The following is a 22,919-nucleotide window of genomic DNA, read 5'->3' on the forward strand; positions in this document are numbered from 1 at the left end:
CATCTGACTTTCGGAAAAGCATCATCCACACAATTCCGAATACGGCAAGAGCTGACAAGTGCGAGAATTATCGCAGAATCAGCTTAACAGCTCATGCATCGAAGCTGCTTACAAGAATAATATACAGAAGAATGGAAAAGAAAATTGAGAATGCGCTAGGTGACGATCAGTTTGGCTTTAGGAAAAGTGAAGGGACGAGAGAGGCAATTCTGACGTTACGGCTAATAATGGAAGCAAGGCTATAGAAAAATCAAGACACTTTCATAGGATTTGTCGACCTGGAAAGCGTTCGACAATATAAAATGATGCAAGCTGTTCGAGATTCTGAAAAAAAGTAGGGGTAAGCTATAGGGAGAGACGGGTCATATACAATATGTACAACAACCAAGAGGGAATCATAAGAGTGGACGATCAAGAACGAAGTGCTCGTATTAAGAAGGGTGTACGACAAGGCTGTAGCCTTTCGCCCCTACTCTTCAATCTATACATCGAGGAAGCAATAATGGAAATAAAAGAAAGGTTCAGGAGTGGAATTAAAACACAAGGTGAAAGGATATCAATGATGCGATTCGCTGATGACATTGCTATCCTGAGTGAAAGTGAAGAAGAATTAAATGATCTGCTGAACGGAATGAACAGCCTAATGAGTACACAGTATGGTTTGAAAGTAAATCGGAGAAAGACGAAGGTAATGAGAAGTAGTAGAAATGGGAACAGCGAGAAACTTATCAGGATTGATGGTCACGAGGTCTATGAAGTTAAGGAATTCTGCTACCTAGGCAGTAAAATAACCAATGACGGACGGAGCAAGGAGGCATCAAAACCAGACTCGCTATGGTATAAAAGGCATTTCTGGCCAAGAGAAGTCTACTAATATCAAATACCGGCCTTAATTTGAGGAAGAAATTTCTGAGGATGTACGTCTGGAGTACAGCATTGTATGGTAGTGAAACATGGACTGTGGGAAAACCGGAACAGAAGAGAATCAAAGCATTTGAGTTGTGGTGCTATAGACGAATGTTTAAAATTAGGTGGACTGATAAGGTAAGGAAGGAGGAGGTTCTACGCAGAATCGGAGAGGAAAGGAATATGTGGAAAACACTGATAAGGAGAAGGGACAGGATGATAGGACATCTGCTAAGACATGAGAGAATGACTTCCATGGTACTAGAGGGAGCTGTAGAGGGCAAAAACTGTAGAGGAAGACAGAGACTGGAATACGTCAAGCAAATAATTGAGGACGTAGGTTGCAAGTGCTACTCTGAGATGAAGAGGTTAGCACAGGAAAGGGATTCGTGGCGGGCCGCATCAAACCTGTCAGTAGACTGATTACAAAAAAAAAAAATCTTGCAAACCATGGATGAAGGGTATCGGACTGATGCCATATTCCTTGACTTCCGGAAAGCGTTTGACTCGGTGCCCCATTGCAGACTCCTAACTAAGGTACGAGCATATGGGATTGGTTCCCAAATATGTGAGTGGCTGGAAGACTTCTTAAGTAATAGAACCCAGGACGTTGCCCTCGATGGTGAGTGTTCATCGGAGATGAGGGTATCATCTGGAGTGCCCCAGGGAAGAGTGGTACGTCCGCTATTGTTTTCTGTCTACATAAATGATCTTTTGGATAGAATGGATAGCAATGTGCGGCTGTTTGCTGATGATGCTGTGGTGTACGGGAAGGTGTCGTCGTTGAGTGACTGTAGCAGGATACAAGATGACTTGGACAGGATTTGTGACTGGTATAAAGAATGGCAGCTAACTCGAAATATAGATAAATGTAAATTAATGTGGATGAATAGGAAAAAGAATCCTGTAATGTTCAATACTCCATTAGTGAAGCTTGACACAGTCACGTCGATTAAATATTTGGGCATAACATTGCAGAGCGATATGCAGTGGGAAAAGCATGTAATGCCAGTTGTGGGGAAGGCGGATAGTCATCTTTGGTTCATTGGTAGAATTCTGGGAAGATATGGTTCATCTGTACAGGATACCGCTTATAAAAAAACTAATACGACCTATTCTTGAGTACTGCTCAAGCGTTTGGGATCCCTACCAGGTCGGATTGAGGGAGGACATAGAAGCAATTCAGAGGTGGACTGTTAGGTTTGTTACTGGTAGGTTTGATCATCACGCGGGTGTTACGGAAATGCTTCAGGAATCGGGTGGGAGTCTCTAGAGCAGAGGCGTTCTTTTCGGGAATCGCTACAGAGGAAGTTTAGAGAACCAGCATTTGAGTTTGACTGCAGTACAATTTTACTGCCACCAACTTACATTTTGTGGAAAGACCACAAAGATAAGAGATTAGGGCTCGTACAGAAGCATATAGGCAATCATTTTTCCCTCGTTCTGTTTGGGAGTGGAATAGAGAGAGAAGATGCTGGTTGTGGTACGAAGTATCCTCCGCCACAATCCGTATCGTAGATTGCGGAGTATGTATGAAGATGTAGAATCAGCATGATGGAAAGCTCATTGTGGTAACCTGGTCAGCAGGAGAGCGGAGGAAGGAGAGGGGAGGGGGGAGAGGAGAGGGGAGGGGGAGAGGAGAGGGGGAGAGGAGAGGGGACAGGGGGAGAGGAGAGGGGACAGGGCGAGAGGAGAGGGGACAGGGCGAGAGGAGAGGGGACAGGGCGAGAGGAGAGGGGACAGGGCGAGAGGAGAGGGGACAGGGCGAGAGGAGAGGGGGGGAGGGCGAGAGGAGAGGGGGGGAGGGCGAGAGGAGAGGGGGGGCAGGGCGAGAGGAGAGGGGGGCAGGGCGAGAGGAGAGGGGGGCAGGGCGAGAGGAGAGGGGGGGGAGGGCGAGAGGAGAGGGGGGGGAGGGCGAGAGGAGAGGGGGGGAGGGCGAGAGGAGAGGGGGGGGAGGGCGAGAGGAGAGGGGGGGAGGGCGAGAGGAGAGGGGGGGAGGGCGAGAGGAGAGGGGGGGAGGGCGAGAGGAGAGGGGGGGGAGGGCGAGAGGAGAGGGGGGGAGGGCGAGAGGAGAGGGGGGGAGGGCGAGAGGAGAGGGGGGGAGGGCGAGAGGAGAGGGGGGGAGGGCGAGAGGAGAGGGGGGGGAGGGCGAGAGGAGAGGGGGGGGAGGGCGAGAGGAGAGGGGGGGGAGGGCGAGAGGAGAGGGGGGGGAGGGCGAGAGGAGAGGGGGAGGGAGGGCGAGAGGAGAGGGGGAGGGAGGGCGAGAGGAGAGGGGGAGGGAGGGCGAGAGGAGAGGGGGAGGGAGGGCGAGAGGAGAGGGGGAGGGAGGGCGAGAGGAGAGGGGGAGGGAGGGCGAGAGGAGAGGGGGAGGGAGGGCGAGAGGAGGGAGAGAGGAGGGAGGGAGGGAGGGAGGAGGGAGGGAGAGAGGAGGGAGGGAGGGAGGGAGGGAGAGAGGAGGGAGGGAGGGAGGGAGGGAGAGAGGAGGGAGGGAGGGAGGGAGGGAGAGAGGAGGGAGGGAGGGAGGGAGGGAGAGAGGAGGGAGGGAGGGAGGGAGGGAGAGAGGAGGGAGGGAGGGAGGGAGGGAGAGAGGAGGGAGGGAGGGAGGGAGGGAGAGAGGAGGGAGGGAGGGAGGGAGAGAGGAGGGAGGGAGAGAGGAGGGAGGGAGGGAGGGAGAGAGAGAGGAGGGAGGGAGGGAGGGAGAGAGAAGGGAGGGAGGGAGGGAGAGAGAGAGGAGAGGAGGGAGGGAGGGAGGGAGAGAGGAGGGAGGGAGAGAGGAGGGAGGGAGGGAGGGAGGGAGGGAGAGAGGGAGAGGAGAGGAGGGAGGGAGGGAGAGAGGGAGAGGAGAGGAGGGAGGGAGGGAGAGAGGGAGAGAGGAGAGGAGGGGAGGGAGGGAGAGAGGAGAGGAGGGGAGGGAGGGAGAGAGGAGAGGAGGGGAGGGAGGGAGAGAGGAGAGGAGGGGAGGGAGGGAGAGAGGAGAGGAGGGGAGGGAGGGAGAGAGGAGAGGAGGGGAGGGAGGGAGAGAGGAGAGGAGGGGAGGGAGGGAGAGAGGAGAGGAGGGGAGGGAGGGAGAGAGGAGAGGAGGGGAGGGAGAGAGGAGAGGAGGGGAGGGAGGGAGAGAGGAGAGGAGAGGAGGGGAGGGAGAGAGGAGAGGAGGGGAGGGAGAGAGGAGAGGAGGGGAGGGAGAGAGGAGAGGAGAGGAGGGGAGGGAGAGAGGAGAGGAGAGGAGAGGAGGGGAGGGAGAGAGGAGAGGAGAGGAGAGGAGGGAGAGAGGAGAGGAGAGGAGGGAGGGAGAGAGGAGAGGAGAGGAGGGAGGGAGAGAGAGAGGAGAGGAGAGGAGGGAGGGAGAGAGGAGAGGAGGGGAGGGAGGGAGAGAGGAGAGGAGGGGAGGGAGGGAGAGAGGAGAGGAGGGGAGGGAGGGAGAGAGGAGAGGAGGGGAGGGAGGGAGAGAGGAGAGGAGGGGAGGGAGGGAGAGAGGAGAGGAGGGGAGGGAGGGAGAGAGGAGAGGAGGGGAGGGAGGGAGAGAGGAGAGGAGGGGAGGGAGGGAGAGAGGAGAGGAGGGGAGGGAGGGAGAGAGGAGAGGAGGGGAGGGAGGGAGAGAGGAGAGGAGGGGAGGGAGGGAGAGAGGAGAGGAGGGGAGGGAGGGAGAGAGGAGGGGAGGGGAGGGAGAGAGGAGGGGAGGGAGGGAGAGAGGAGAGGAGGGGAGGGAGGGAGAGAGGAGAGGAGGGGAGGGAGGGAGAGAGGAGGGGAGGGGAGGGAGGGAGAGAGGAGAGGAGGGAGGGAGGGAGAGAGAGAGAGCAGAGGAGGGAGGGAGGGAGAGAGGAGAGGAGGGAGGGAGGGAGGGAGAGAGGAGAGGAGGGAGAGAGGAGAGGAGGGAGAGAGGAGAGGAGGGAGAGAGGAGAGGAGGGAGAGAGGAGAGGAGGGAGAGAGGAGAGGAGGGAGAGAGGAGAGGAGGGAGAGAGGAGAGGAGGGAGAGAGGAGAGGAGGGAGAGAGGAGAGGAGGGAGAGAGGAGAGGAGGGAGAGAGGAGAGGAGGGAGAGAGGAGAGGAGGGAGAGAGGAGAGGAGGGAGGGAGGGGGAGAGGAGACTGCACCTCTGCGTGCACTGAGGGTGGGGGATGGGCACTTGTCCTGGGACTTACGTGGTGTCTAAAAAAGTTCAGTGAACGGTGTCACATCTGAATGGCAACTCTGCACGTGTGCGTGCATGTGTCTTCAGAGACTTTAGGAGAATCAATACACTGAATGCACTGCATGTGACTGGCTGTGTAAACAGACTGCAACCAGTTGAATGTAGTCAGTAGGAGCACAATGGAGCAAAGTGTAAACATCAAGATCTGCTACAAATTGGTGGAGACTACAATGAGACACGTGGAATGTTGGTGCTGGTGTAGGGGATGGGAGCTATAAGCAGGAAATGTTTTTTTTTTTGTGGTTTTAGGGCGCACAACGTCAACGGTCATTAGCGCCCAGACTACTTGAGGAATGCACCGCGAGTCACAAGTTTAAAACAGCAACGAAACGGAAAACACGATGAAAGACATACTGACAGGCATAGGATTAAAAAAGAAAACAGCATAATCAAATGTCCTTTGAGAGGGTTGTCAAATTGATAAAATGAAGAACGCGAGCAGCTGCTCGTGGGTCATCCGCTAAAATGGCTTCTACAGTACATGGCAGGCCAAGATCGAGACGCAGGGTGTTAAAATCCGGACACGACGTTAAAATGTGGCGGACCGTCAGCAATTGCCCACATGGGCAGAACGGCGCCGGCGCAGCCGTCAGCAGATGGCGATGGCTGAACCGGCAGTGGCCAATTCGCAACCGGGCCAAAACTACCTCCTCCCGCCGAGAATGGCGTGAGGAGGACGTCCAAGCCACGGGAAGAGCTTTCAAGGCCCGAAGCTTGTTGTCTCGAAGTGCAGCCCAATCGGCATGCCACAGCGATACAATGCGCCGACAAATTACCCTGCTACAATCTGACGAAGGGACACAACAAGAAGCTGTCCGAGGCTGGAGGACCGCAGCCTTGGCCGCGGCATCTGCAGCTTCGTTCCCAGGGATACCGACATGGCCAGGAACCCACATAAAGCTAACCGGAGAACCGACGTCCACCAGCTGCTGAAGAGAGCGTTGGATCCGGTGCACGAAAGGGTGAACCGGGTACGGATCACCGAGGCTCTGGATAGCGCTCAGGGAATCGGAGCAGATGACATATGCAGAATGTCGGTGGCGGCAGATGTAAAGGACAGCCTGGTAGAGGGCAAAGAGCTCAGCTGTGAAGACCGAACAATGGCCATGGAGCCGATATTGGAAACTTTGTGCCCCGACAATAAAAGAACACTCGACCCCGTCAGTGGTCTTAGAGCCATCTGTATAAATAAAGGTCATATTAATGAACTTCGAACGAAGTTTGACAAAACGGGAGTGGTAGACTGAACCGGGGGTAACCTCCTTCAGGAGCGAGCAGAGGTCAAGGTGGACGCGAACCTGAGCCTGGAGCCAAGGTGGCGTGTGGCTCTCGCCCACTCGAAAGGTGGCAGGGAGTGAAAAATTAAGGTGTTTAAGGAGGCGACGAAAGCGAACTCCAGGGGGTAGCAGGGCGGAGACATACAACCCGTATTGACTGTCGAGAGAGTCATCAAAAAAGGAACGATAAGATGGGTGGTCGGGCATTGCCAGTAGCCGACAGGCATACCGACAAAGCAGTATATCGCGCCGGTAGGTGAGTGGCAACTCACCAGCGTCAGCATGAAGACTCTCGACGGGACTAGTATAAAACGCTCCGATCGCAAGTCGTAAACCCCGATGTTGTATGGAGTTGAGGCGGCGTAAGATGGATGGCCGTGCAGAGGAGTATACGAAGCTCCCATAATCCAGCTTGGAGCGGACGATCGACCGATATAGGCGAAGTAGGACGGTTCGATCCGCTCCCCACGACATACCACTGAGAACACGGAGGACATTGAGAGAACGGGTACAACGGGCAGCCAAATATGACATGTGGAGACCAACTAAGTTTCCTGTCAAATGTAAGACCTAAAAATTTTGTTGTCTCCACGAATGGGAGAGCAACGGGACCGAGTCGTAAGGACGGTGGGAGAAACTCTTTGTAGCGCCAGAAGTTAATACAGACCGTCTTCTCGGCAGAAAAACGGAAGCCATTGGCGACACTCCAGGAGTAAAGACGGTCAAGAGAACGCTGAAGACAGCGCTCCAGGAGACACGTACGCTGCGCGCTGCAATAGATGGTAAAATCGTCCACGAAAAGGGAGCCTGTTACATCAGCTGGGAGGCAATCCATTATTGGATTGATCGCTATGGCGAAGAGAGCGACGCTCAAAACTGAGCCCTGTGGCACCCCATTCTCCTGGCGAAAGGTGTCTGACAGGACAGAACCCACACGTACCCGTAACTGTCGATCCATTAAAAAGGAACGAATAAAAAGAGGGAGGCGACCGCGAAGGCCCCATGTATGCATGGTGCGGAGAATGTCCGCCCTCCAACAGGTGTCGTAAGCCTTCTCCAAATCAAAGAACACAGCCGCGGTCGGGCGCTTCCGCAAGAAGTTATTCATAATGAAGGTCGACAAGGTAACCAGATGGTCAACAGCAGACCGGCGCCTACGAAATCCACATTGTACATTGGTAAGGAGGCGTCGAGACTCGAGCAGCCAAACCAATCGAGAGTTAACCATTCGCTCCATCACTTTACAGACACAGCTGGTAAGCGAGATGGGTCGATAACTGGAAGGCAAGTGCTTGTCCTTCCCCGGCTTAGGAATCGGGACAATAGACTCGCGCCAGCATGCGGGAACATGTCCCTCAATCCAGATGCGATTGTAAGTACGAAGAAGAAAACCTTTACCCGCAGGAGAAAGGTTCTTCAGCATCTGAATATGAATAGAATCAGGCCCTGGAGCGGAGGACCGTGATCGGCCAAGTGCGTTTTCGAGTTCCCGCATGGTGAATGGGGCATTATAACTTTCACGATTCGAGGAGCGGAAGTTAGGTGGCCTAGCCTCCTCTGCCTGTTTGCGGGGGAGGAAGGCACGGTGGTAATGAGCGGAGCTCGAAACCTCTGCGAAAAAGCGGCCGAAGGCATTGGAGACAGCCTCAGGGGCCACAAGGACGTCATTCGCGACCGTCAAGCCAGAAATTGGTGAGTGGACCTTAGTGCCAGATAGCCGGCGCAGGCTACCCCAGACAACAGAAGGAGTAAAACTGTTGAAGGTGCTTGTGAAGCAGCCCAGCTGGCTTTCTTGCTTTCTTTAATAATACGACGACACTGTGCACGTAATCGTTTATAATTGATACAATTCGCCACTGTAGGGTGGCGTTTAAAGGTGCGTAAAGCACGTCGACGAGCACGTAAAGCGTCTCTACATGCTGCGGTCCACCAGGGGACCGGTACGCGACGTGGAGAAGAAGTAGGGTGAGGGATGGAATATTCAGCAGCAGTGAGAATGACTTCCGTGAGGTGTGCGACCTGACTATCGCAGCTTGGGAATGTTTGATCCTGAAAGGTCGTCCTGGAAGAGAAGAGCCCCCACACTGCTTTGGAGATGTTCCAACTAGATGAGCACGGAGAGGGGGTATGCTGCAGGAGATGGATAACACACGGGAAGTGGTCGCTCGAATATGTATCAGAAAGTGCATACCACTCGAACTGGCGTGCAAGTTGGGGAGTACATATAGAGAGATCTAAATGGGAATAGGTGTGAGATGTGTCCGAAAGAAAAGTAGGGGCGCCAGTATTGAGGCAGACAAGATTGAGCTGGTTGAAAAGGTCTGCTAACAGGGAGCCCCTCGGGCAGGATGCTGGAGAGCCCCAAAGGGGATGGTGGGCATTGAAGTCTCCAGTTAACAAAAATGGGGCAGGTAGCTGAGCAATAAGCTGCATCATGTCTGCCCTGGTAACGGCGGACGACGATGGAGTGTAAACGGTACAAATGGAAAATGTAAACGTGGGGAGAGTAATTCGGATGGCAACTGCCTGCAGGCCGGTGTGCAACGTGATGGGATCGTAGTAAATATCATCCCGGACCAGCAACATAACCCCTCCATGAGCTGGGATACCTACCACAGGGGGTAGGTCAAAACGCACAGAGGTGTAGTGTGCCAAGGCAATTTGATCGCATGGGCGTAGCTTCGTTTCCTGGAGGGCTACGACGAGCGGACGGTGGAAGCGGAGCAGCAACTTCAAGTCCTCTCGGTTGGAGCGAATGCTGCCAATATTCCAGTGAATAAGTGCCATCGTAAGAAGAAAAAAAAAAAAAGGGAAGATGAAAGAAGGGGTCACCTCGAAGGCCGCTGAGGGCCTGGCTTCGAGCGAGCACTGCCGCCGCTATCAGTAGGCGGACAGTCAGCGTCCATTGGGTCTATAGGTTCGTCGGCCATCTTGGGAAGATGGCCGGGAGGGGGAGCTTCCTCCGCCGGTGAACGGCCAGATGTTCGGCTATCAGCGGTGCGGCCAGGCGAAACGGATGACGGCCTGGGGCGGCAACCACTGGGTGGCGCAGGAGAAGAAATGCGCCGTGGTGGAGAAGGAGAACTGTGCTTCCTATTAGCCTTCTTGGAAGGTCGTTTGGTGGAAGTACCGGTCGAAGGCTGGGAGGTCGAGGTACGTAGGAAGTCTGCACGGGACGGTTCCTTCTTGAAGGCCCGTGCATCTGACTTCTGGGTCTTCGTCTTAGCAGAAGCTGATGAAGGGGCTGATGTCTGTGGGGTGATGGGAGGAAGAGGAGACGTCGACCGCGCGATCTTAGCACTGGCCGAACGGACGACCGTGGTGCTGAAGGTCAGATCGCATGTCTGGGTTGCCACCTCCCTGGTAGTCCGAGGAGAGGCGAGGACAGTACTGTATTTCCCCGCTGGGAGCAGCGTGGGCTTCCTCCTAGCCAATAGCTTGCGAGCAGCCGAGGTGGACACTTTCTCTTTGACCCGAATTTCTTGGATACAGCGTTCTTCCTTATAGACAGGACAGTCGTGGGAGGATGCGGCATGGTCACCCTGACAGTTCACACAACGAGGAGACGGAGGTGGACAGTCACCCTCATGGGCATCCCTGCCACAAGTGACACATTTAGCCGCATTGGAACAAGACTGGCGAGTGTGATTGAAACGCTGACACTGGTAGCAGCGCGTAGGTGTCGGGACATAGGGGCGAACAGAAATAACCTCGTAGCCCGCTTTGATGCGCGATGGCAGCTGAACACTATCAAAGGTCAAGAAAAGTGTCCGGGTCGGTACAAGGTCATTGTTGACCTTTTTCATGACCCTATGGACAGCCGTCACGCCCTGCTCAGCGAGTAAAGATTGAATCTCCTCGTCAGTCAAGCCGTCGAGGGATCTAGTATAGACCACACCACGAGACGAATTCAAAGTTCGGTGAGCCTCCACCCGGACAGGGAATGTGTACAGGAGTGTGGCCCGAAGCAGTTTTTGTGCCTGAAAGGCGCTCTCAGTTTCGAGTAATAAGGTACCGTTACGCAACCTGGTACAAGATTTGACAGATCCGGCTATGGCATCGACGCCCTTCTGGATAACGAAAGGGTTGACAGAGGAGAAATCCTTTCCGTCCTCAGATCGAGAAACGACGAGGAACTGTGGGGCAGGCGGTAGTACTTTTGTCACTGGTAGCTGGTCACATTTCCGTTTTTGGGCAGAAGTCGAGAGAGATGGAGTGAAATCCATTGCGGAGGAATCCCCCATGATTGCCAGCGTCTCCGATGGCGCGCTCCTTCCTTGTGGGGACCCTCTCAGAGGGCACTCCCGCCTTAGGTGAATGTTTACACCTCAGGTCACACCTCCCGAGAAACAGACGGAGGGACCAATCGGCATGGTCAGAAGGTATCAGCTCAGGCAATCACCCCTCCCCGGGCCTGGCCTTTACCAGGGGGTACGCGCGTGCCTGACATGTCTACCCAGGGCGGGGAATTACGCGTTACCCCGTCACCGGCTACGCGTGTGAACGCGTGGGTCGGCCTTCAGGCGTGCACGGGGAGGAAGGAAGAAGAGGGAAAAGGAGAGAGAGAGAGAGAGAGAGAGAGAGAGAGAGAGAGAGAGAGAGAGAGAGAGAGAGAGAGAGAGAGAGGACAGTGTCTCAAACGCCGAGGCAGAGACCAGAGAAGGCAAGGAGAAGGAGGCAAGGAGAAGAAGGCAATGAGAAGAAGGCAATGAGAAGAAGGCAATGAGAAGAAGGCAATGAGAAGAAGGCAAGGAGAAGAAGGCAAGGAGAAGAAGGCAAGGAGAAGAAGGCAAGGAGAAGAAGGCAAGGAGAAGAAGGCAATGAGAAGAAGGCAATGAGAAGAAGGCAATGAGAAGAAGGCAATGAGAAGAAGGCAATGAGAAGAAGGCAATGAGAAGAAGGCAATGAGAAGAAGGCAATGAGAAGAAGGCAATGAGAAGAAGGCAATGAGAAGAAGGCAATGAGAAGAAGGCAATGAGAAGAAGGCAATGAGAAGAAGGCAATGAGAAGAAGGCAATGAGAAGAAGGCAATGAGAAGAAGGCAATGAGAAGAAGGCAATGAGAAGAAGGCAATGAGAAGAAGGCAATGAGAAGAAGGCAATGAGAAGAAGGCAATGAGAAGAAGGCAATGAGAAGAAGGCAATGAGAAGAAGGCAATGAGAAGAAGGCAATGAGAAGAAGGCAATGAGAAGAAGGCAATGAGAAGAAGGCAATGAGAAGAAGGCAATGAGAAGAAGGCAATGAGAAGAAGGCAATGAGAAGAAGGCAATGAGAAGAAGGCAATGAGAAGAAGGCAATGAGAAGAAGGCAATGAGAAGAAGGCAATGAGAAGAAGGCAATGAGAAGAAGGCAATGAGAAGAAGGCAATGAGAAGAAGGCAATGAGAAGAAGGCAATGAGAAGGCAAGGAGAAGAAGGCAATGAGAAGGCAAGGAGAAGAAGGCAATGAGAAGGCAAGGAGAAGAAGGCAATGAGAAGGCAAGGAGAAGAAGGCAATGAGAAGGCAAGGAGAAGAAGGCAATGAGAAGGCAAGGAGATTATGCAGGGGAAAGAGTAAGGAAGACAGTGAGGTGGAGAAGAGCAAAGAAAGGAACCAACCAAAGGAAGGAAGAAACGAGAAGTGAAAAAGCAAAATGACCGCAAATAGAGGTCGTGGAACCGTCCGTCTCCGGACGCAGGCGCTAACTACCCCCTTGAGGGGGAGGGACTCCTTTCAGTCGCCTCTTACAACAGGCAGGAATACCTCGGGCCTATTCTTACCCCGGACCCGCAGGGGGGAGCAGGAGATGTGTTTACAAATAGTTTGAACGCTTCGATGAAGTGAAGGAAACAATTGAGGATGAGCCACATTTAGGTCAGCCATCGACAAGCAGAACCCCACAAAAGATCGAGAAAGTGTGACAAATGCTGGCACAAGATCGGTGGCGGACTCTGATTGCATTGGAATTGGGCATTAGCAAAGACACAGTGCACACCATCGTCGACAATGATTTGGTTAAGTAGAAGACCTGCTCCTGATTTGTGCCGCACGAGCTCACTGACGAGCAGAAAGCAAAATGGAAACTGCTGGTTATTTCATTTCCATGTGTGACCACTATCCACTGCTTCTGGACACTGTCACGGGAGGCGAGACCTGGTGCTACCTGTTCGATCTGGAATCAAAATGGCAATCGATGTCATTGTGTTCACCACCTCCCGAGAAGAAAAAAAAAGCGATCTGCAAAAATCCAAGGTGAAAACACTGTTTATCGCCTCCTTCAACAACAACGGCATCTGAACCAACTGCTACAGCATATCCGGCAGGTTCACACTGCACAATCCGTGTGCGCCAATTCCTGCCACAGGAGATGGCAACTGTTCGTGAACACATTGTCAGTAGTCTGTTGTGGCAGGCAGCAACAATTTTTGAAGGGCAATAAACAACATTTTTTGTATCTTTTGTTTCGTTTGTTGTCTGGTAGCATTCACTGAACTTTTTAGACACCACATATGTTGTTTCTTGTTCTCTTTCACATGTTGATTGGGCAGGGTACAGAGTGAGAGCAGGCTTCTGGAAGATCTGGAACCAAAAGAGCAGGCGACCTTGGGGTACACAGACTCACTCTCTCTCGTGGCCAAGCCGTCTTAACAGGCCTCCTATCTGAGAGGCACCAGGGGGAGGGGTAGCGGCTCCCAGTGAGAGAGGGGGGTGGCACCTTAAGGGAGGGGGAGGGACCAGGATGAGGAACAGGGAGGGGGTACAATGTAATAGATGCAATAGAAGAAGTCATCAGCACAGGATGAAGTCAATCTGAGGAGTCTCAGTTTTCAAGATAAATGATCCATGATGCTATCCCTTTTCTTTTCTTATAAGTAGGGCAATCTGGCACGTGTGGAGAGTGACGGTCATGACAATTTACACATAAGGGTGGCAGAACATCCCAGCAGAGGGTGTCCACAGTCACCACATCAGGAACACACACCTGAAACGCAAGCACTGAAAGCACGTCATGGGTGGCGGGATGTGCTGCTTAACTTCACACCAGTGATACATAACTCTGAACCTCTCTGGAAGGTTATTTCCCTTGAAAGCCAGAACAACAGACTGGCATCAGTGCAGTTGTCCTTAAAACCTTTCTGTACACACCAAACAAAATGAATGCCCCTTCGTTCCAGATTGGCCCAGTGTTCATCAGTTGGATGAAATCCCTATGAAAAATCACTCCCTGGTCCATGTTCAAAGACTTACGAGGCGAAGTCGACACCAGGACATCACCAAAATGATCACAAGCATGAAGAGCTGCAGACTGGATGGCAGTAGTAGTTTTTATTGACAGGTGACCTGACCTCATCTTCCTGAGATACTTTACTTCAGACTTATGTTCGATATTTTCCACAAAAAATAACACCTTTGTGGCAGTGATGTATCCCTGTCCATCCTAACATAGGCCAGATAGTGGGGTATGTGTTTCACCTGAAGCTTGGCCCTCTTCCCAGGATGTAACCAGGGAAGCTAAGGCCACAGTGTCTTAAGAAGCAGCACTTTATCCGTTTTCACTCTAGGAGAAAGCCATAGGAGAGCGGCCGTATTTCTGAAGCTTGATACACTTCATTTGTGAAGCATCTGCCCTGATACGATGAAATCGTATCAGGGCTTACTCACATAGGTCTCAGCCACGGCAAGAGCCGCCTGGCTCTGTGGCTGTTGTCAGGAGTTCTGCTTCTTGGGAATGACAAGCAACCTCTCCTAGGCACACATGGGAGGCAACAGCTCAGGTATCAAGTGTGATCCCTGTGTTGTCCAGGGGCTCAGACAGATGGGTAACCTCTCTAACTATACATGCTGGCGGCAACAGTGTGGAGGGGGGCTACGGCAGGAAATAGGGAGGGGAAAGGAAAGAACGCTGTAGATGTTGGGGAGGGAGTTCTTCCCCAAATTGCTCACACTATGGAGGGTAAGTTTAGTAGTGAAAAACCCTCAAAGGGGTACCAAAAATGTCGAAGGATGGAGGACATAAAAGGCAAGGGGAACAAAACTGCAAGGAATACAGGAACCAGGTGGATAGCCGGGTTGACCAAGAACACAGATTGGAAGGAAGGAACAGAAGTGGAGGAATGAGGACATGGAGGAGGAGGCACATGGGGGGGGGGGGGGAGATGCAGTCCAGTAAGGAAGAATGAGCTGCAATAGTTTAGGAACCCGTGTGGGCCACGCATGAACTCTCAAAAGACCTTGCTTGTGTTTACTAATTGTCTGTGTTTCTCTTTTGCTGATGAAGGCTGTGGCCAAAAGCTCTGTGTAAGTACCTTAATCGTGGCTATCTGTAACTATCTGTAACTTAATGTGTCTTCCGTACAGTAAGTAGCAATCTATCTTTTCCTACATTGTTGGTGTTCCTACCTTGTGTTTCCACATTATTGTATTTTTCAAGGAAATATTTACATTTTAAGTGTTTAACTTTCAATTACACTGTATTATAATGCTGTGGGAAGCAAGAAGATACTGTCTCAGACAAGCTCAAATAGTTTGCTTATATTATGCTTTCAATCCTACACTGTACCATCTAACTCACTCCACCCTTCCCCAATCCTACCACCAGAATCACCACCCCACCAAAAAATACTGTATCCTTTATTTGATCCCAGTCACCTATGATTAGTTTGGTGCAGTTCACCACGATTTCTTTTCGTATGGCAATTTCTATGCCTGACAGATAAAAAAATTGTCTTTTTCTAAATTATGAATTTACTTATATCCATCCAAATTTTAGTGGTTTCATTTCTTGCCAAGTAGCACTATGATGTGAGTGAATTTGCTCTTTGTTATGTGTGACATATCTTCAGATATCAGCTAATTTGCCAGTGAGATCTGTTTGGATATTCTTGAAATCCTAGTACATACTGTGTGTGTGGTAAACTGCTTTCAGCTACCTGAACTTTGCAACTTCATCCACTCGTAGAGAGTAGGTTCAGATCACCCTTTATCACCAGTAACTGCATTTATTACATCATACTTTCACTGTGTGTGGATCAACTTTATTCACCTGTAGCTTGTCACGTTACTTTTCAGCTGCCTTTATCTTTGCTAGTTACTATAATTTCATACGCAGATATCAGTGAGAATGACTCAAGGCCTGGAATACAAGTAAACTTTCGACTGTGTTTGCATTTAACACTATACTAAATCCTGTCACTGGAGGGATCTTATGAATGTGACACTCTAAGCAGTCTATAGGTTAAATAGTCAATGACATGGTAATGTGAAGTAACACAAGATTAACAGATTTGAACCCTTCTATATACAACAGTAACAGCTGTTGGAAGCTGGCATCGACATAAAGTAATTGCACTAAGAAACTGCTAGAAATTTCCTGACAGGCTCTTTTGAAGTGCCGATTAATGGCCCCATCCCTGAAGTAGATAATGTGATACTTTTGATATACATAAAATTATAGTGTTTTGATGAGTGTACATGATTGCTCAGTAGGTGAGAAGATGATGTACATAGTTAAGTTGTCTGAAGCGCAATGCTTATTAGTTTTTTCTTACTGGCATTGGGACACACTTATTTTCTCAGGAATTAAGGTGAGTTAGTGCCTGAAGTTGTGAGGTCCTACAGCAATGTGGAATCACTCAACAGCTCAGCTAGGCATATTTCATACAACATGACTTGTTACAGGTGAAACCGATTGACTTGAGACTTTCTCTGGAGCAGTGAACCTGCATAGGCCATGAGTTATATATAATTTAAACATTTTACTATCTGCCAAGTTACATTTTGTGAAAGGAAACGTAAATGACTGCATATGCAATGTATCTTACCATCCTCTGTAGGGTAGTCGACATCTGAGTAACTCCAAATGGATCCATCAGATGTTCCTTCAACAGCCTTGTTTTCAAATACATCCGCATTTGGATTGAGTGCCGCATTACTGGGACTAGGAGTCACCTGAAAGGGAACAACAATGGTTATATCTCACTGCTAAAAGTGATTCAGTACTATTACTTAACATCTCTCTGTAACAATTAGGTAATATTTATTGCTGCATGCTCTGTAGTCTTATGACACTAACAGTTTATGGTATCCTAAACAATAACGGTGTGCAACAGCTGCTTTTTGTAATTACTTTTGTACCAAAATGAAAACTTTTATCATAGCATAGAAAAGGTGAATGTCCTGGTCAGAGTTTAGAGATGTAAAAGAAGGGAACTAACTTTTCGGCTTATGTGGTAGCTTCTAAGACATTTAAATCAGGCAACTTGACATATTTGCACTTTTTTACTTGTTAGTGTTAGTGCTTAGTCACGTAATATAATGCACGTTGTTTAAGTAAAACGATGTGAGGGTTGCCCAGTAAGTACTGCGCCACATTTTCTCTCTTCAATAATTCTTTATTGAAGACACACACACACACACACACACACACACACACACACACACACACACACACACACACGTGATCTCCATCCCATTCTATGGCCTTCCACCAGCCAAAAACAGGGGCCTGTATGCCCTGTCGGTACCAATCCCTGTCCTGGTGGCGGAGCCAGTGCTTCACTGTGTGAATCACCCCCTCATCGCCCTCAAAATGTCTTCCAGAAATGGCATCCTTTAAAATGGAAGTACAAGGGGGCTAGGTCAGGGCTGTAAGATAGCTAGGGTAACACTGTCTCATGCTGTTTTGCAATTTGTTCAACAGGCCACAGACTTGGGTGGGGCTAAGCGTTATCATGTTGCACCAAAACATCTCCTGGGTTCCCAGGCTCCAGAAGCATGTCTTGAGTTTCGTTAAGGTGTTGACATATGCTTTTTAATTATGGTGCGCCTACTGGCATCGAAGTGTGAATCACACCTTCAGTCCCAGAACACGGTGATCATAACCTTATCGGTGGAAGCAGTTGCTCTGAATTACAGCACCATTTTGATCCCGAAACAAAACAACAGTCGATGGAATGGCGAAGCCAATTTTCGCCAACTGTCACAGTCCGGGACAAGACACCCTAGCCCTCAGCTTCAAAACGTTGCAACGAATCAAGACATGTTTTTCTGTGCGATGAGATCCTCTGTTGGACACCCATGGTGCACACCCTTTTGAGTATGAAATATTGCGAATAATAGCATCTGCACTTCCTTTTCAGATAGACGTAGCGCCAACTGCCGAGTCTTAATGCGTCTGTCCTCTCTAATGACAACATCAGCTCGCTGCAACATGTCTGGTGTGACAGCCGTGGATGGTCTCCCCGACCACTGCAAATCACGGAGCTCCGCCGAACCGCCTTCTGATTACCCCGCCCTCCGTGAGCAGCAACTACATCTACATCTACATGACTACTCTGCAATTCACATTTAAGGGCTTGGCAGAGTTCATCGAACCACAATCATACTATCTCTCTGCCATTCCACTCCCGAACAGCGCGCGGGAAAAACGAACACCTAAACCTTTCTGTTCGAGCTCTGATTTCTCTTATTTTATTTTCATGATCATTCCTACCTATGTAGGTTGGGCTCAACAAAATATTTTCGCATTCGGAAGAGAAAGTTGGTGACTGAAATTTCGTCAATAGATCTCGCCGCGACGAAAAACGTCTTTGCTTTAATGACTTCCATCCCAACTCGGGTATCATATCTGCCACACTCTCCCCTATTACGTGATAATACAAAACGAGCTGCCCTTTTTTGCACCCTTTCGACGTCCTCCGTCAATCCCACCTGGTAAGGACCCCACTCCGCGCAACAATATTCTAACACAGGACGAACGAGTGTAGTGTAGCTGTCTCTGTAGTGGACTTGTTGCATCTTCTAAGTGTCCTGCCAATGAAACGCAACCTTTGGCTCGCCTTTCCCACAATATTATCTATGTGGTCTTTCCAACTGAAGTTGTTCGTAATTTTAACACCCAGGTACTTAGTTGAATTGACAGCCTTGAGAATTTTACTATTTATCGAGTAATCGAATTCTAACGAATTTCTTTTGGAACTCATGTGGATCACCTCACTTTTCGTTATTTAGCGTCAACTGCCACCTGCCACACCACATAGCAATCTTTTCTAAATCGCTTTGCAACTGATACTGGTCTTCGGATGACCTTACTAGACGGTAAATTACAGCATCATCTGCTAACAACCTAAGAGAACTGCTCAGATTGTCACCCAGGCCATTTATATATATATATATATATATATATATATATATATATATATATATATATATATATATATATATATATATATATATATATCACGAACAGCAGAGGTCCCAGGAAGCTTCCCTGGGGAACACCTGATATCACTTCAGTTTTACTCGATGATTTGCCGTCTATTACTACGAACTGCGACCTTCCTGACAGGAAATCACGAATCCAGTCGCACAACTGAGACGATACCCCATAGGCCCGCAGCTTGATTAGAAGTCGCTTGTCAGGAACGGTGTCAAAAGCTTTCCGGAAATCCAGAAATACGGAATCAACCTGAGATCCCCTGTCGATAGCGGCCATTACTTCGTGCGAATAAAGAGCTAGCTGCGTTGCACAAGAACGATGTTTTCTGAAACCATGCTGATTACGTATCAATAGATCATTCCCTTAGAGTTGATTCATACTGTTTGAATACAGTATATGCTCCAAAATCCTACTGCAGACAGACGTCAATGATATAGGTCTGTAGTTTGATGGATTACTCTTACTACCCTTCTTAAACACTGGTGCGACCTGCGCAATTTTCCAATCTGTAGGTACAGATCTATCGGTGAGCGAGCGGTTGTATATGATTGCTAAGTATGGAGCTATTGTATCAGCGTAATCTGAAAGGAAGCTAATCGGTATACAACCTGGACCTGAAGACTTGCCCGTATCAAGCGATTTGAGTTGCTTCGCAACCCCTGAGGTATCTACTTCTAAGAAACTCATGCTAGCAGCTGTTCGTGTTTCAAATTCTGGAATATTCCATTCGTCTTCCCTGGTGAAGGAATTTCGGAAAACTGCGTTCAATAACTCCGCTTTAGCGGCAGTCGTCGGTAACAGTACCATCGGCACTGCGCAGCGAAGGCATTGACTGCGTCTTGCCGCTTGTGTACTTCACATACGACCAGAATTTCTTCGGATTTTCTACCAAATTTCGAGACAATGTTTCGTTGTGGAACCCATTAAAGGCATCTTGCATTGAAGTCGGTGCCAGATTTCGCGCGTCTGTAAATTTTAGCCAATCTTCGGGATTTCGCGTTCTTCTGAAGTACCATGGGGGATCAGTTCTATCTCTTACCAATTTATGAGGTATGAATCTCTCAATTGCTGTTGCTACTATATCTTTGAATTTGAGCCACATCTCGTCTACATTTGCATAGTTAGTTCGGAAGGAATGGAGATTGTCTCTTAGGAAAGCTTTTAGTGACACTTTATCCGCTTTTTTAAATAAAATTATTTTGCGTTTGTTTCTGGTGGATTTGGAAGAAACGGTATTGAGCCTAGCTACAACGACCTTGTGATCACTAATCCCTGTATCAGTCATTATGCTCTATTAGCTCTGGATTGTTTGTGGCTAAGAGGTCAAGTATGTTTTGGGAACCATTGACAGTTCTCGTGGGTTCATGGACTAACTGCTCGAAATAATTTTCGGAGAAACCATTTAGGACAATCTCGGAAGATGTTTTCTTCCTACCACTGGTTTTGAACAAGTATTTTTGCCAATATATCGAGGGAAGGCTGAAGTCCCCACCAACTATAACCCTATGAGTGGGGTATTTATTTGTTACGAGACTCATAGTTGCTGAACAGTTCAGAGAAAATCTATCATCGGAGTCTGGGGGTCGGTAGAAGGAGCCAATTATTAATTTAGTTCGGCTGTTAAGTATAACCTCCACCCATACCAATTCGCACTGAGTATCTACTTCGACTTCACTACAAGATAAACCGCTACCGACAGACACAAACACTCCACCACCAATTCTGCCTAATCTATCTTTGCTGAACACCGTCTGAGACTTCGTAAAAACTTCTGCAGAACTTATTTCAGGCTTTAGCCAGCTTTCTGTACCTAACTGTACTTCTGTCGACAGCTTCTGTTGCGTTTGAGAGTACTCCCCACAGTTTCTTTTTCTGCAGTGAGAAATTCAAGGCGGCACTTTTTTGTGACTTACATCATCTACAGACGCCATTTTGGAACTGTCCTGCAGCTACACTATCTGTCGGATGTGACAAACTTGGCGCGCTCACTCAGGAGATTTCAAGTAATACATACACAACGTTTCGCACTACAACGCGTCAGAGTTCGGGATGCATGCATCCCACTCTTGTATACAGTACTTCCAATTATAGATGCACCGCCGCACTGATACTTCCTACTGTCGCACACACTGTAGACACAAATTTTTATCTGTTTGTTCTTACACCCCATACATGTAACGGGGGGGGGGGGGGAGGAATGAGGGTTTGGGGGAGAAATGGCCCCTGGGGGCTGAAGGGCGATAGCGGAAACAAACCTTCTCCTCTCCAGAAATCAAAATATTGATTTAGCGTCCCCAAAAGAACAACAATTACATGTACACTCTTCAGCCATATGAAATTATATATTGTTTGCTACGGCTGACGAATCTTCTGGATTTTGGGAACAGGATCAGGGACTTTAGCCTATAAACTGCAAGTGTTCCTACACCTTGTAGCTAAGGGAGTTCACTACGTTGGGAAGTAGGTTTAACTAAATGAAAGAAAGAAAGAAAGAAGCACTAATATGTGAAGATGTTTTGATTTAAATGTCTTCGAAGTTGTCATATCAGTCAGAAACCTAGTTTCTTTCCTTTACATCCCTGACTCTGCCCACGACATACATAACTTTTTATGCTATGATAAGAGCATTTTCAATTTTGGTTCCACACTGTTACTCTACCATAATTGCGACATTACAACCAAAGCTTGACAACCGATGTAGATTTTGTTGACTCTCACGACTGATCCGGTATAGGCCCTTTATTGTCTATAGAACCGTGTTGCGTTTATCGTGGCAACTGATCCGCAAAAGCTTAAACATAGAAGTGGTGCGCGTGTTTTTGTTTCTCATACATAAAATACGAATGAAGTAGATTTTTGAAAGAGTTTTGATTTTAACGTAATAATGCACTTTTTTATTTATCAGATTCACTTTAAACCGTTTCCGTGCATCAATACAAGTAAGAACTAGTTCTGCATGCTACATTTAGCTTGAGTTTAAACAATCTTACCACGACAATGGATAGAGATTATTGGATGAGAAAAAAATTGGTTTTGACTATTTCCATTTAGCTACCTTCGTTGAGTGTGAATCGATTCGTACGATTTTAAAATACAGAAGTGGCGTGCTTCAAGAAAACTCTCAGAAGATATTTTCTGCCTGTTTTAGCACGTAAAATGCTAACGGTGCACATAGAAATGGTGACATTAACTGGGCATTAATTTCAGCCCAATTATAATCTTTTGCAAAAGGGATTAATCGATTCGCGAAATATGCCTGGGCGCCAGCTTCGGTTCAGACCTTGCTTATATACTTCAACATAACTACAATAAGATATGTTTTTGAATGGCTATACAAATGGCCGCCAAACGTTTTTACCCCATGGTCCTGCCTCAAATAGAAATCTAACGCCAAGACACTCCCATTCTGAACTGCTATTCTGCGTGCGGACGTTTCAGACATTTGTTACTGCGCTCCCGCACTTGGAACGATGAAGTCTCTACTGTTCAAATGGAATTTATGTCAGTCCACAGCGATACATGGGTTGGATTCCCGACTGTGTCGGAGATTTTCTCCGCTCAGGAACTGTGTGTTGTGTTTTCTTCACCACCACCACCACCACCACCACCACCACCACCACCACCACCACCACCACCACCACCACCACCACCACCACATCCCCATTGACGCGCAAGTCGCCGAAGTGGCGTCAAATCAAAGACTTGGACCAGGCGACCGGTCTATCCAACGGGAGGCTCTCGCCACACCACATTTCATTTCATTTCATTTCACAGTGGTACATAAGGCAGCCCATTTATTTAAAGGAGATCCAATGACACATACTGTGTTAATTTTCTAACAAGTTCTAACTTCCTCGCTTGCTTAACGTTAACATAAACACGTGCATTAGTTATATTAATGCCCAGTGCTTTATGACATTGCTCCGTTTTTGCTGTGGTAGATCAAGGAAATACAGTAGTAGCTTAAAAATAGCAAAAACCAACGGTGTTTTAATCACTGCCCAGTGAAAACGGTTGATACTAAACATTTCATCGAACTATTTTTCTGATGGAGCAAGATGGGCTCTTAAAATATATTAGAGAAAGAAAGTACCATAGCCAAATGGATGTTAAATTTATGGGATACTGTTCGCACACCTAACCGTATGTTTAGACAAATGTGTAGCTCCCGTAGATGAATGTCAGCAAACATCGAGGTTTGCTTCCATGTGCAGTGGCGGCGGCGGCGGCAGAGCCTGAAGTTGCTGCCAACAATTCTTGTACGTTCAGATTTCTGTAGAGGAAACATTTTAACATTGATGGGTGAGAGTCCCCTTTATGCCATTTATCGCTTCTTTCACCTCGAACTATGTT

At 48.8% G+C, this 22,919-nt stretch overlaps 1 protein-coding gene across 6 annotated transcripts in view; it reads right to left on the bottom strand.

The window, feature by feature from the left end:
- Positions 1–22,919, bottom strand: part of LOC126259997 (la-related protein Larp4B) — a 392,670-nt gene that overhangs the window by 136,926 nt on the left and 232,825 nt on the right. For all 6 annotated transcript variants that reach the window (XM_049957149.1, XM_049957146.1, XM_049957142.1 and 3 more), the window contains exon 2: positions 16,171–16,297. In XM_049957149.1, coding sequence (XP_049813106.1) covers positions 16,171–16,297 — 127 coding nt within the window. The remainder of the gene's footprint in view (positions 1–16,170; positions 16,298–22,919) is intronic.

Source organism: Schistocerca nitens, chromosome 5 (genome assembly GCF_023898315.1).
Source record: "Schistocerca nitens isolate TAMUIC-IGC-003100 chromosome 5, iqSchNite1.1, whole genome shotgun sequence".
NCBI classification, from domain to species: domain Eukaryota; kingdom Metazoa; phylum Arthropoda; class Insecta; order Orthoptera; family Acrididae; genus Schistocerca; species Schistocerca nitens.